Source organism: Puma concolor, chromosome A2 (assembly GCF_028749965.1).
Source record: "Puma concolor isolate L17-30 chromosome A2, mPumCon1.1.hap2, whole genome shotgun sequence".
NCBI classification, from domain to species: Eukaryota; Metazoa; Chordata; class Mammalia; order Carnivora; family Felidae; genus Puma; species Puma concolor.
Window position 1 is genome coordinate 16991095 of NC_141668.1, and position 13265 is coordinate 17004359.

Genomic DNA, 13265 nt, shown 5'->3' on the forward strand with positions numbered 1-13265 from the left:
GAGGGACAGAGGCGGGGGGGTGGTGGGTACAGAGGATCCAAAGCAGGCTCTTCACTGTCAGCAGTGAGCCCAGTGCGGGGCTTGAACCCACAAACCATGAAATCACCACCTGAGCCAAGTTGCTCAACTGACTGAGCCACCCAGGCACCCCTAGACGCCTGGATTCAAATTCCACTGGGACTTCTTTCTATTTGTGTGATTTGGGACATACAGCTTAACCATTCTGTACTATCATTTTTATTTTAATTATAAAATAGGGCATAATAAAACTACCTCCCTCATTGTTGTGAGGAGTACGTAAGATATGTGAAATGATTCTGTACCTGGCAAAATGTATTTCCTGCTAGAATATAAGCTTCACAAAGGCAGCGATTTATGTCTGTTTTATTCATTCATGCATCTTACACATTTAGAATAGTGCTTGGTTATAAAACAGACATTCAGTAAATACATTGTTGGATGAATGAATATATTTCAATGTGTAAATGCCAGGGCTTAGTCACATTTGCAGACATAATGAAGTACTCACATGCTTGCACATTTATGTAGAACAGTGTTTCTCAGCCCAGGATACTCATTAGAACTACCTGGAAGGCTTTTAAATAGAGTGATGTCAAGCTCCACCACAGGCAAAGGTTGAACACCACTCTTGGAGAATCACCCTGAAAATAACTGCTATAAACATAAAGTGATACAGGCATGCTGTATTGAAGATTCAATACCAGAAGCAATTTTTTAAAATGACTTAGAACCCTTAGGAAACGAAAAAGAACCTCTGTTTCAATAGTAATTACGTTCTTGAAAACTTCAATGCACATTAAAATTGTCAAAAACTACTTTGAGTTCATATGTAATATGGATTGGGATTTAGGCTCAAATAATTACAAAAGGTTTGCTCCCCTAAGTAAATCTCTGGTGGGATACTTGGAGTTTGTGTGGGGCTTGGGACAATTTTCTTTTTATCATGTGGACTATCCTTAACATTGCAGGCAGCTTGTGTAAATCAACCAAGAAGCACTGTGGGCTGCTTTGAATATAAACAAAGTTAGTGCCAAAATAGCATATGGAAAAAAGCACACCAACACATACACAATGATTAAGATCCCTCTTGAGGCATTTGGGGGAATTAAACCAAGGTACAGAGTACCTTTTTAGACAGCTGCTGCCTTTTCTAAAACGAAGAGATGAGTTCACCAGTTTCTAATGTGTCAATTGCTTATCTCAGGAGACTTCCTAATTCTCTGGTGCTTCTTTGCTCAGCAGGAAGGGGGCCTCATGCTATTCTATTCATAGAATCTCCCAGAAAGGGAGTGGGCAAGATGGGGATGGATTGAATATGGGAGCCATATAAACTTGGAATCAGAGTGGAACCAGAGCCAGTTGAGAGAAAATTGCAAAATGGATAATTAGAGGCTGTCCCGGCTGAATACCCACCTACATGTTTTCCCGTAAATTTTTAAAAATTATCTTCATGAAGAGCCTGTGCTGCATGTTTCTTTCAATGAATACATTACAAAAATATTAACACTCTCCTATGCCCTTTACAAATGTTATACCATTCGGGTTTTATTTTACGTTGATCACAAAGCCTTTTTGAGGTCTCTTAGGCTTCTTAACCCTGAGTTCTACCTCTTCTGCCTTTTTCTTTCAAGAGCAGCTTTGAAGGATTTCTGGCCCTCTCCAGAAAGTAGATCACTGAAACGCACAGCCTGGGATATAATTCAAATCTTCCTAATCAGATTTCTCAATCCCTGATCTAATCAGCAAGCTGTTTTGCTTAGCTTTTTGGTCAAGTTCATTCATTAACTCAGAAAGCATTTATTGAATATATGCTGGGTCTACCCCTGGGCTAGAATGTAATAAGATTAGTAGATGAATTGAGCCCTGTCCTTTAGGAGTTTGTAGTCTTATTGAATGAAGTAAAGGAAATAATAGAATGCTATTTAAAATGTATGATGGCTTTTATACTTTAAATATGTTAGAGGTCTTTCACGGCAGGTAATTGACATTAACTGTGACTTTGTGCGCCTGAAACTGCATTATAGAATATTTTCTTTTCGTATCTACTTCACACTTAATATTGCAGTTCTCCTTTTCAAAGATTCTTTTGCCATTATAGTCATCCCAACAAAGTGTTGTTGCAAAATTAATAGGAAGGATTGCTGGCATTTCACTGTTTCACTGACTGTAGGCTTGGGAGGATTCTGGGCAGAAGGAAAGAATAAGTTGAAACCCCATTGATTTTTTTACTGGAGCATATTGTAACATAGAACCCCTGCCATTTCAACATGCCCCAAATGCTACCCCTCTGAAATGTCATTTTCTACAACCAGGACGAACCCACACAGAAAAATAACTTACACTAATTTTATTTGAGGTCTGATAAATGATGAAATTGTTTTTGTATTTTGGAACAAAATGTGTATACCTACATGAGCTATTAGAGAAAAGGATTTTCTCACGTGGTTGTTGAGAAATATGGAGAAAGCTACAATCAGAAGTTACTTCCTACTCTGGTTTGGTACCTACAGATATTTTCCCTGTTCTTCTTATGTGATATCCTCTTGTAAGGCCCATTTACAGTTAGGAACTTGGAGCCACTTTGATGTTTCCTACTTATTTTCCTTCTACTAAGTGTTTTTCTGTGTCATAGATACACGGTTTTCCTCTATTAATGTTATGGAAAACCAACCTTAAATTTGCATCCACAGTGAGGAATAGATAACCAGCAAAAGCCCTTGTTTAATCGTTTCTCTTCACAGGCTGGGGAAGAGTGTCACTTTGGCTGTGATTTCACTGCAGGGCTTAGTCGGGTTGAAGGTTTGGATGTCTTCTTACTGCCACGTTGCTCTTCAAGAGACGCACGCCTCCCTTGCACCCTGATTTAATTACTTCAGCAGTTTGCCCTCCTGTCTGTTCTAATTAGGAACGTAGGTTTTGGTGGTCAGTCAGTCTGCAACTTCTGGTGAGTTAGACTCATTTGTCCTGTGGTTTCTACTGTGCGAGGAGAATTTTATTCCCTTTCTTCTTTTTTATTCCGATCCCAGCTCTGGGACTGTTCGTGAAAAGATGAAGGACTTGTATTTTTCTCATTTACCCAAGATTTAGGAATTCTTCAGCTCTTCCAAGGCCTTGAGCATCGGCACCGTTTGTTATTTTTTGTTAGAACACTTAAATTTAGGTTATGTGTTAAGGAATCCAAGGTGGAACTTGTAATTTCTGACTCCGCAGAGATCTCATTTTCTTGGGACAAAAGCTGTGACTTAGGATCACATACCAGCTCCTTCAAAGCCAGAGAAAAGTCCTAAAGAAAAATGTTACAGAAGTTCCTTGAACCCAGGTGGAGAAAAATGCATGGGCCATGAAGGAGCACAGTATAAGAATCTTGAGTGTTCTTCTCCTATTGCTTGGTGGAATGGAAAATACTTTGGGGTGAAGGGCTGAGATATTGTGATTTATGACAAATATATATCTAGCCATCTGAATGACTAGATATATATTTCTCATATGAATTTGGTCTTCATCTATGGATCTCTGCTCACAACTCCTGGAACCTGTGATAAGGGTGAAAAAGGTATTTTTTGTTATGTTAACGAAGGTGACTTTGTACCCCATTCAAGGGTGGGGGGCTGTTTGCCAGGAGGACCAACCTTGTGATGAGAGGGTTGGAAATTTCAGTCCTCTGGGGAGGCAAGAGGGGCCAAAGGTTGAATCAGTTGCCACTGGCCAATGTTTTAATGAATCATGCCTATATAAGGAAGCCTCCATCAAAACCTAAAAGGATGGGGTTCAGAGAGCTTTCGGCTTGGTGAGCATGTGTGTGGAGGTGTGAGAGAGGCCCCTGGAGAGGACACTGAAGCTCTGCACCCCTCCCCCATACTTCACCCTCTGTATCTCTTCATCTGAATGTTGATACCTATCCTTTATCATATCCTTTAATAAACAGGTAACTTAAGCATTCACATCAGTTCTGTGAGCTACTTTAACAAATTAATCAAACCTAAGGAGGACATCATTGGACCCTCCAATCTGTAGCTGGTTGGCCAGAAGCCTCACAGCCTGGGGCTTGAGACTGGCGTCTGAAGTGGGGGATGGGTGCAGTCCTGTAGGCCTGAACTCTGAACCTGTGGAATCTGATGCTAGCTCTGGGTAGATAGTGTCAGAATTGTGTTGAATTCTTGGGCACCCTGCTGGTGTCCGAGAATCACTTGATGTTGGGGGAACCCCAGCCACTCCCGCTCCCTACCCCCAACCTATGTGCCATCTTTGGAATTAGCTCTGGGAACTCAAAAAAGTTGGTGTCAGTGAAGAGGCCAAAATTGATGTTAATTATTTGCCTTGACGAAAGGGAGGAAAGGGAATATTGTGTCATCAGAGGGTTTCATTAAAGGTCTACATACTTGTAATGACTCTTTGGGGGGTTCCATAAAGCAACTACATTGTGTGCTATCCAGGCAGAGCTTCTGAAAGTAGGCTATAGGCAAGCTTCATGTGATGACTTCCGACTACTAAAACCCTTTACGTTATTTCTAAGACTTCCTGTGTGGGAATATAAGAGAGGGGGAAAAAGGGCTAGGCACTTGCTGAGCTCTTAGACATACTTGGCCATTTATCAGTGTCTGCAAGATCTTAGATTCTTTTGTTGATTCTACCAAGCCTTTCGTTGGGTTTTGAGGCTACTGTTTATCTTGGTCAACTACAAATTCCATTTCTGGGTGGAGTTTGCAGAGATCAGTGAACAGAAAAGAGATATCATCTGCTTCTAGATTCCAACAGAGCTTTTACATTTTGCTCTTATTCCTCTCCCCTTCCCGGGCAAGTTCCTTTCCCTCCACTGGCTCTGTCATTATGGGATTCACTGTACATTGGGCTATCACTGCCTTCCTTTTCCCCATCTCCCCATCTGTAGCCTTGTTCCTCTGTATAGAGAGATGGGTAAAGGAGTCTGAGGATCCGGGGCTCCCTGGGGACCCCATGTGTCTGCAGGTCCAGTGTCCAAGATGGCAGATTCTTACTACAGTGTTCACGTCCTGTGAGATAGGATGCTGAGAGCTAATGGGGGTAAAGTGCGTAATGAAGTTGCTGATGCTTTTCTTTAGGGCTTCCCCCTCAATGGGCCTGGGTAAGTTAGTGCTCCCCCACCTACACAAATGTACTTGCTCTTGTCAACCTAAATAAAGAGGTAAACCAAGGCAAGCTTGAATTACCAGAAATTGAGTTTATTTGGGAATAGGAGAGAAGTTGCAACTCAGGATATGAAAACTGTAGCAGGCTACAGGTGAGTCCTTTACCAGTTTGGAGTAGGCTATTTTTATGGCCAGGAGTGCAAAGAGCAGGGAGTCTAGCCTGAGTCTGAGCAGCAAGTTCATTGGCTTGAGGATGGGGAGATAATCTTGGTGTTTGTTCATTGGTTGAGGGATAGGTTTCCAGTCTTCAGCGAATCAGTCTCTTAAGTTCTAAGTTTCACTTGCCTGAGGGAAATTCATTTCGTACCCTCTTTAGATTAAAGCCCTTCCACACTCCAATAAGCAATTTGAAAACTTGAGCTCACAGAAGGAAGCACATGGGCAGCATGTGTGAGTGCAGATTCCCGGGCCTCACCCGTAGACCTATTCAAGGCTCAGCTGCAGGGTCACAAGACCCACCTGATTCTAGTTCAGGTAATTCTTAATAAGCACCTGTAGACACTCCAGTAAAGGGAAAACTCTCCTTTCCAGGAAGCCACTTAGTTGATTTGTGAATCAGCACTTATATTTCAGCTTGAGACCCTTGTCTGGCATTTTTCATGGAGCCGTTCAGAAACTTAACCTATATTGTTAATGATGATACCACAAGATCTTGCCACTTTCTTCCTTTCTCTTGCTGTTTGCATTCTCTCCACCAGGCTCTCATCTACCCTCCCTTCCCTTCACCCTAAAGCTAAAACAACTCCTCTTATTTCTTATCTTTGAAGACCAAGGTCAGGGCTGACTTTCTCAACCTCTCCTGATTTATTCCCTCCTTTCTGACCTGCACTTTGTTATGTTCCATTCAACAAACCTAATCTAAGCAACATATTTTGATTTTATTGTTCCATGGGCCTTGGTGAGATACTGGTCTTTCAGCGTGTGCCATTTCTTGCCAGATACAAATCAGTCTTTTCCCATTTGGAATCTCAAGCTATCTGCAGAAGTCCTCTGCAAGGATGAGGGAGGATGTTCTTAAGAGGAGCAAGGCTGAATTTGGAGCTCTGACCAACTTGGAGAGCACTTTGTTGGGAAATGGAGGAATTTCAGTAGAAGACTCCCTGAGTCTGCTTTTGTTGCCGTTAGTCTCTGGCAGCTTTAAAATTGTCCAAGTATTGTGACCATCCAAGCCCTAGGTCTTTTTCTGTAAACGGAGAGACCTGCATTCTGCCCTCTACCCTGAATAGGGGCATCTAGAAATTCCATTTCTGGTCCTGAAGCAACATTGACCCCCAAATGGTCCCCTCAATCTCCCTGTCTTTTGAGACTTGCCACCCAGTATCTTCACCATACACCATACACTTTAGAGACATAGACTCCAATACATTTGCAAAGGCTTTTGCATGCAGAAGACTAACTCAGGCGTTGTTTTTACTCCAGGGGAAATTTTTAGCTCTGTTTACCTTCTGATGTTGGTTTTTCTTTGTGTTTTTTCTTCTGGCTGCAGGAAAGCAATCTCCCGGGCAGGCCTGCAGCACCTGGCTCCTGCACATCCCCTCAGCCTTCCTGTGGCAAATGGTCCAGCGAAGGAGCCCAGAGCGACTCTGGACTGGAGTGTAGGTGTTGGCTTTTTCATCTAAACATAATTCAATTGCATGTGTGTCTTTCTCATTCTTAAGATCCCTATGGCTACAAAGCAAGACTTAATAATTTTCAGTATTGCTCACTGATCAATCTTCAGATACCTAGGCCAGAGCTCCATTCTCAAACTCCCGGCAACATAGTTCCTTTATATGAAATCAGATGTGTTTCAGACTAAAATAAAAACTTCATGAATCATTTGAAGCGCTACTGCCTGGGTTTGCAGCTGTGCGATGAAAAGTACCTCTGTGCACATGCTTTATTGGTTCTTGCCAAGTTGATGATGAATAGAGCATCCCCTTAGCAACATCCTGGAATCTAAGTTTGATTTCCTCAGATCAAGCTACCTTCTTTTCTTTTTTGGTGCTTTTTTCCCCTCCTGACAAAAGATGACTTCACTTTATGTTTTAGGCACTTCATGCCCTCCTGTCTGATATACTTCTTCCCCTAACACAAAGGTAGATTGGTCTTGTAAAAGTGGTTTGGGTATAGTAGCCAATTTTAACCAAAAACGCATCCACAGAAACTATTACCTTGAGCTGAAGATTGCATTCTGAAATTCTTAAGCTAGTTAGAATACATTTAGTGAGGGTGTTCAGTGACTCAAGTTCTTGGTGAAAACATCTATAACTGTGGCCTGAAAGGCTTTGTCTCTTCCTGAAGGAATGAGTATAGGGAACAGCGTGAAGGTGGAGGAGGGCTGCCCTGAAATTCTTCCAGTCTGGTCTTGATGGTGATTTTTGTTTAGCATTTTTCAGTTGAGTTGAACAATGGGGATAATTCACGTTCTCCCATATGAAAGCGCATGGCGGGATGGGGGAAAGGAGAAGAGTTGTTTTTCATTCATTTAATTTTTTATTTTTAGCCCATATGTCGTGATTTAACGTCCTTTTATATTAAAACAATTCTTTGTCTCTCCCAAGAACACACTTACTGACATTCTTATTTGACATTCTGGGCACATGCCAATGTAGGCTGCCTGCATTCATGAAGTACTAGGCAGAAGACTGGACTTGATTGAGATGCAGCTTCTTCCTTGATACAGCCCTGAGAATGCTCCAGTATCACCTGTGCGTGCTGAATGGGCACTCAGGAAGAATGCTCCTTTCCTGGAATTTCCCTTTATTCTAGGAAAATTACTTAATAAACTCTTAAACCAGGAGAGAGTATAGAATTTATTGGTACCAGTGTTTACATAATTAAAAAGAATTAAATGTGTAAACAAGCAGGTGAAGAAGATCAGAGAACAACATTTCCTGGACTAATGATGAGAATGTTATGAATCAGGGACCCAAGTCAGTTAGTTTCACATTCATGAAACCCAGACAGTCTTCTGACCTAAAGTAGCAGGACCCTATGGGGGGCAAGATTCTAATGAGGGAGAGTTTAAATCATTTAGATGGCAAAAGTCATTAAATCCTTTTGCCCCTTGTGTGACATCACTGAAGTCACTGATCTCTTTCGGCCTCAGCATCCTCATCTACAGATGGGGACAGTTGTGGCCCCTCCCCAAGGGGGACTTCCTGGTGTTATTAGGATCAGATGTGGAAGTAAGTGTGCAAGTTCTTTGTAAACTGTGCAGCCTGCAGATTTATTTAATCAGAAAAAAAAATAATCAACGAATTCATTAATTCATCACCCAGTTGAGCCCCTGCTTTGTGCCAGGGCCTCTGTTGCTTCCTGGGGATTCTGAGGTGAGGAAAATGGGGTTTCTGCCTTCCAGAAGCTTAGGATACAGTCAGCAGAGAAGAAAGCAACAGCAAAAATACCTAGAATAGAGGAGCCCAGCATCAGGGAGTGCCAGGAAGGATGCTCCATCCCTATTTGATGGTGGAAATAGTTACCAGAAAAGGCTTTTAAAAAGAAGTGTCCTGCTTGAGCCGAAGCTTGGCAAGGAGGTATTATTTTCTGATTCCTGTAGAGATGTATGCACTCTAATATTTCATCAAAATGGTATTTTGGGCTAGTGGTGGGAGGCTGCACTACACAGCGGGGGAAGAGCGAGTAGGAACTAAGTTCTTTCTTCCTCTGTTCCCTTTGATTGTGGGCGCCCTGTCATGGCGCCCTGGTGAAATCATGGCATGGCAGGAAACACTTTGGGGATGTTTAACAACGGAGAGAGCACTGAAATCCTCCTCTTTAGACACTCCATCTGAGGGCATATTTGAAGATCTGACATGTAAGGAGCTGTAAAGATGTTGACTCTGAAAAAAAAATTAATGAACTGTGGGCTGTTATTGCTATTAGTGAACAGAAGCCAAACAGTGACCAACACTACAATTCCTTGTTATGATCATGAAGAACATTTTTCTCAGAAGGGAGGAAGAAGCAGGTTGTTAAAAACATTTTAGACACCTTTATTTTTTTTTTATTTATTTATTTTTTTGTGCTAAGACTTGCCCTTGCTTCACAGTTTTTGGCTTTTCCTAACAAATATGCTTTTCACCAGTTTCATTTAGGTCACCGTAGTTTGCCGTTCTGTTCAAGTTGCTGAGCCAGGATTTTCTTTGTTCTGCTGAAAGTGGAAGCCCGGGCCACTGGCTTGACCAGTCCTGCCATTCCCTTGTCCCAAGCCCTGCCTGGCTCCCTGTAGAAAAGCGGCATGACTGTCTGTTCCCTCTACCAGCCCACTTTTCTGGACTAAAGTCATTGAAAGGATCAATTTTCACTTATTCACTCTTACTATTCACTGAACTCTGCTTTTGGCTTGGAGCCTTGTACCAGTCTCCCAAATGAGGAGGCAGGTTTAGGGGGACCAGGGTCATCTCAAAGTCCTGTAGGACCATGACCCCCTGACTTAGGTCAACTCCCCTCTCTGCGTGTCACCAGTCAGAAAACAGATACAGAAGTTGTTCACGGAGCATCGGAAGACGCAAGACAAATCAGGGTGAATTAAAGCTGGAATTAAAAGTTTAATCCCTATGTTTCCTACCTGTTATAGAATCCCAAAGGGGCCCTTGTTTTGACTCTGATATATGTGCCAAAGTCTTTCAAAGAGGCACAGCTCTTTCCTAAAGATTTTTGTGCAAAGGGCTTTGAAGAGCAGCCTGCTTGTGGGAGTGCCTGAGACGCGGGAGGGCACTGGCTTGGTGAGCCCAGACCATAGGCACCTGTGCACTTCGGCCAGGTGTATACTGTTGCAGGAGTCAGTTTTACGTGTTAGGTGCACAAACTTAATAGTTTCTGTCAAGTATTCATGTTCTCATTTCCCTGCTCAGTGATACATGCTATCTCTCTCTTATTTTTAGCTGTTCCTCAAGGTCCTAAAACTTCTCTCTTGCTGTGATTTGCTCAAATAGTTATTATGACGTCTAGGATTCCCTGTCTCACATGATCTCATTTTCTCGGTGACCCTTCATCAACATTCACTCCTGCCGCCTGAGCACGAGCCTGCCCCTCCATGCATGTCTGGGATAGAAGTCTGAACGTTGATGTGTGGGGACTAGTCGCGTCTTCAGAATGGCGCCCCAGCCTCCGGTTGACAACAGTAGACACGTGGAAATTGCTGTTTCCTGTCGAGATTTCCTCTGGCTCTCTGCCAGGTCATGCTCATCTTTTCAGCTGAACTAATTCTGTTTATTTTATTCACTTTTTGCTTTGTTTCCTCACAATATCTCTACATGCGGTGCATTGTCTTATAAATCCTAGAACCAAATTGGTGGTATTTAGTCGCTTTTTAAATTCTAGGTCCTCAGTTTGATTTCAGGCTCCTTGAAGGGAGGGGCAATGTTTTCTGCTTAGATTTTCTTCTTCACAGTGGAGAGGACAGCCTTGTGGGCCTACCTGCTGTCTGGCTACTGATGCTAGGGGACAAATTGATTGTAGCTTTTCCGTTCAGTCAGTGAGAAGGGGATATTTCACCGGGAGTTGACCGGCACTCAGATAATCTCCAGTTCCTGAAAGGCTTGGTAGGCAAGAGTCCATAGCCTGCTTGAAAAACAAATAGATTTATGCTATTTGAATCTTTTAAAATTTCCTTCCTAGTATGGTGCATTGTGTTAAGTCTTAAAGCACAGCAGTGGTCTGATCTCATTCATCCCAACTTACCCTCTTTCACCTTCACGGTGACAACCTGCGGGGGCTGCTCCCATGGACACCATGCCATGTGTGTCAGCGAAGCCACTTTTGGGGGAAAATAAGCTAAATTGCCAGAAAGGGAGTAATGTTCAAAAAGGCAAAAAAAAAAAAAAAAAAATTCTCATCTCCATGGCTGGAATCCAAGTTTCTGGTTTAGAGTGAGTTAGCCCCTTTAAATTTTTTTTTTTTTTCCAATGTTTATTTATTTTTGGGACAGAGAGAGACAGAGCATGAACGGGGGAGGGGCAGAGAGAGAGGGAGACACAGAATCGGAAACAGGCTCCAGGCTCTGAGCCATCAGCCCAGAGCCCGACGCGGGGCTCGAACTCACGGACCGCGAGATCGTGACCTGGCTGAAGTCGGACGCTTAACCGACTGTGCCACCCAGGCGCCCCGAGTTAGCCCCTTTAGAAGTATGTCTGTTGCATAGATAATGTGTGTCTTCTCTTAGATGTCACATGCCTTTTCCACAATGGAGACTTAATTTGGATTTAAGAGATTTCTTCCTTGTTTTCAGTGTTATAGCAGGGAGCATAGGAGATAGGCCTTACTCTGTCTCTGCTGTTGTATAATTTGCTTTTGCCCATTACACTGCCTAAAACAACTTTCAAAGCAATGGTGGAAAAGCCACCCAAATCTTTCTTAAAGGGCATGTTGGTTTTCACATCGATTTTAATTTCAGTTCATTTTTTTTTCCCTCCCTCCTTTGAAAATTTCCTCCAGTTCTGAGGGCTATGGAAAATAGCTTCAACACAAACAAAGCCAGGTTCTAAATCCAGACCACATTTTCTTTCCTCTAGTTGATGATGCTAAGAAAAGAAGTGCTTTCTCCTAGGCAGGTAGAAACATAACATAGTTATACACCACTTCACCATTTGGTTCGGGGACAAGATTAGGGAAACAGAGTCTTTGTGCGAGATTGGTTTAAACTGGGTTATGAAACTAGGTCATCTTATCTTTAGAAACCTTGAATGAAGAGCCAGGAGGAGCCAGGTGAGTATGTGTGCGTGCGTGTGTTCTCATTTCAGTCTTATTTCAGGTGGCACGTCCTAACAGTCCTGTGCTGTCAGGCTTTAGCTCTTGTACCTTCAGGTTTGGGTGTTGTCCCTGAGAGGGACTCTCACCTCAGTGTTTTTCCCACTCCTAGCCCCATTTCAAACACTGTTAAGTCAGGTTAATCAAGGTGTCAGATGGCTGAGAGGTCATGAGGAGCTAATGACCTATAAATTTTTCCTATAAATCAGTGGAGGTCTTGCCCCTGGTCAGCCCTGTTAGTAGTGGGACAGATATAGCTTCATGCTATGATTTCATGCACCTGCACTAGTCCTTTATTTCCCCAAATTGTGAGAATTTTAAATTCAGTCGCGCGGGCTCCTGGGGGATATCATAAAATCCTGTAATCTCACAGGACACTGAGAAACATCCAAGTCTAAATTTCTGCCTCTAAGTAAGTGCTTATCTAAACTAACACTGCCCAAAATAAACATATGTGAGCCATAAAGTAATTCTAAATTTTCTAGTAGCCACATTTAAAGAAATGTTTTTAAATTTTTTAAAAATCAAAAATGTTAGTACCATATTTTGTTTAAGCAAATAAATCAAAAATATTACCATCTCAGTATGTAATCAGTACAAAAATTATCAGCGAGATGGTTTGCATTCTTTTTTTTCACAGTGAGTAAAGTCTGCTGTGAATTTTACACTGACAGCACATCTCAGTTAGTGTTAACCACATTTCAAGTTTTCAATAGCCATATGCTTATTGGGCAGCACGGATCTAAACCATCTTAGACAACTTCTACCTATTATTATCTTGGAGATTTTTAGGGAGAGATAGTCCAGATTTCTTTTCCTTTCTGAATTTGTAAGGACATTTACATGAGATATGTATTTATAACTTTCTTATTATTTCAAAATATTTTTGTAAGCAAATGCTTTCCTTTTGTGTAGATTATTTTCTTCTAGTGTCAGTATACTCTACCTGTATTATTCATAGTCTGTAAACTCCTCCATATCAATACATACATTTTTATCTTTTTACCTATAACCATTACTAGGACTTCAGTAGAACTTGAGACCAAGGAATCATATATGTATGTATAAATCTATTTCTGTATCTACCTAGATGAATCTCTACTCTTAGGTAGCTAGATCTGTCTTTATATACAGATCAATCTGTATGTATGTATATCATGAAATTTGTCTCAGCACTCACAAATACAGAAGAAATATTATGTTCATTTAGAAATGGTCGAGAGCTATTTATTTTTTTCTGTCTGGCACGGATGGATTCTCTGAGTTGTATATTGTTTGAGATGGTATTTCAAGGTGGTTGTGTAGAGGAGAAGGAAAGAGGCTGCTGGGTGAAGAGAATGGACTAAA

The 13265-nt window shown here is 41.8% G+C and overlaps 1 protein-coding gene across 8 annotated transcripts in view; it reads left to right on the forward strand.

The window, feature by feature from the left end:
• Positions 1 to 13265, forward strand: part of DGKI (diacylglycerol kinase iota) — a 441829-nt gene that overhangs the window by 145095 nt on the left and 283469 nt on the right. For 7 of the 8 annotated variants that reach the window (XM_086689190.1, XM_086689223.1, XM_086689216.1 and 4 more), the window contains exon 2: positions 6673 to 6781. The exons of the other annotated variant lie outside the window; for it this stretch is intronic. In XM_086689190.1, coding sequence (XP_086545316.1) covers positions 6673 to 6781 — 109 coding nt within the window. The remainder of the gene's footprint in view (positions 1 to 6672; positions 6782 to 13265) is intronic. 8 annotated transcript variants of the gene reach the window in all.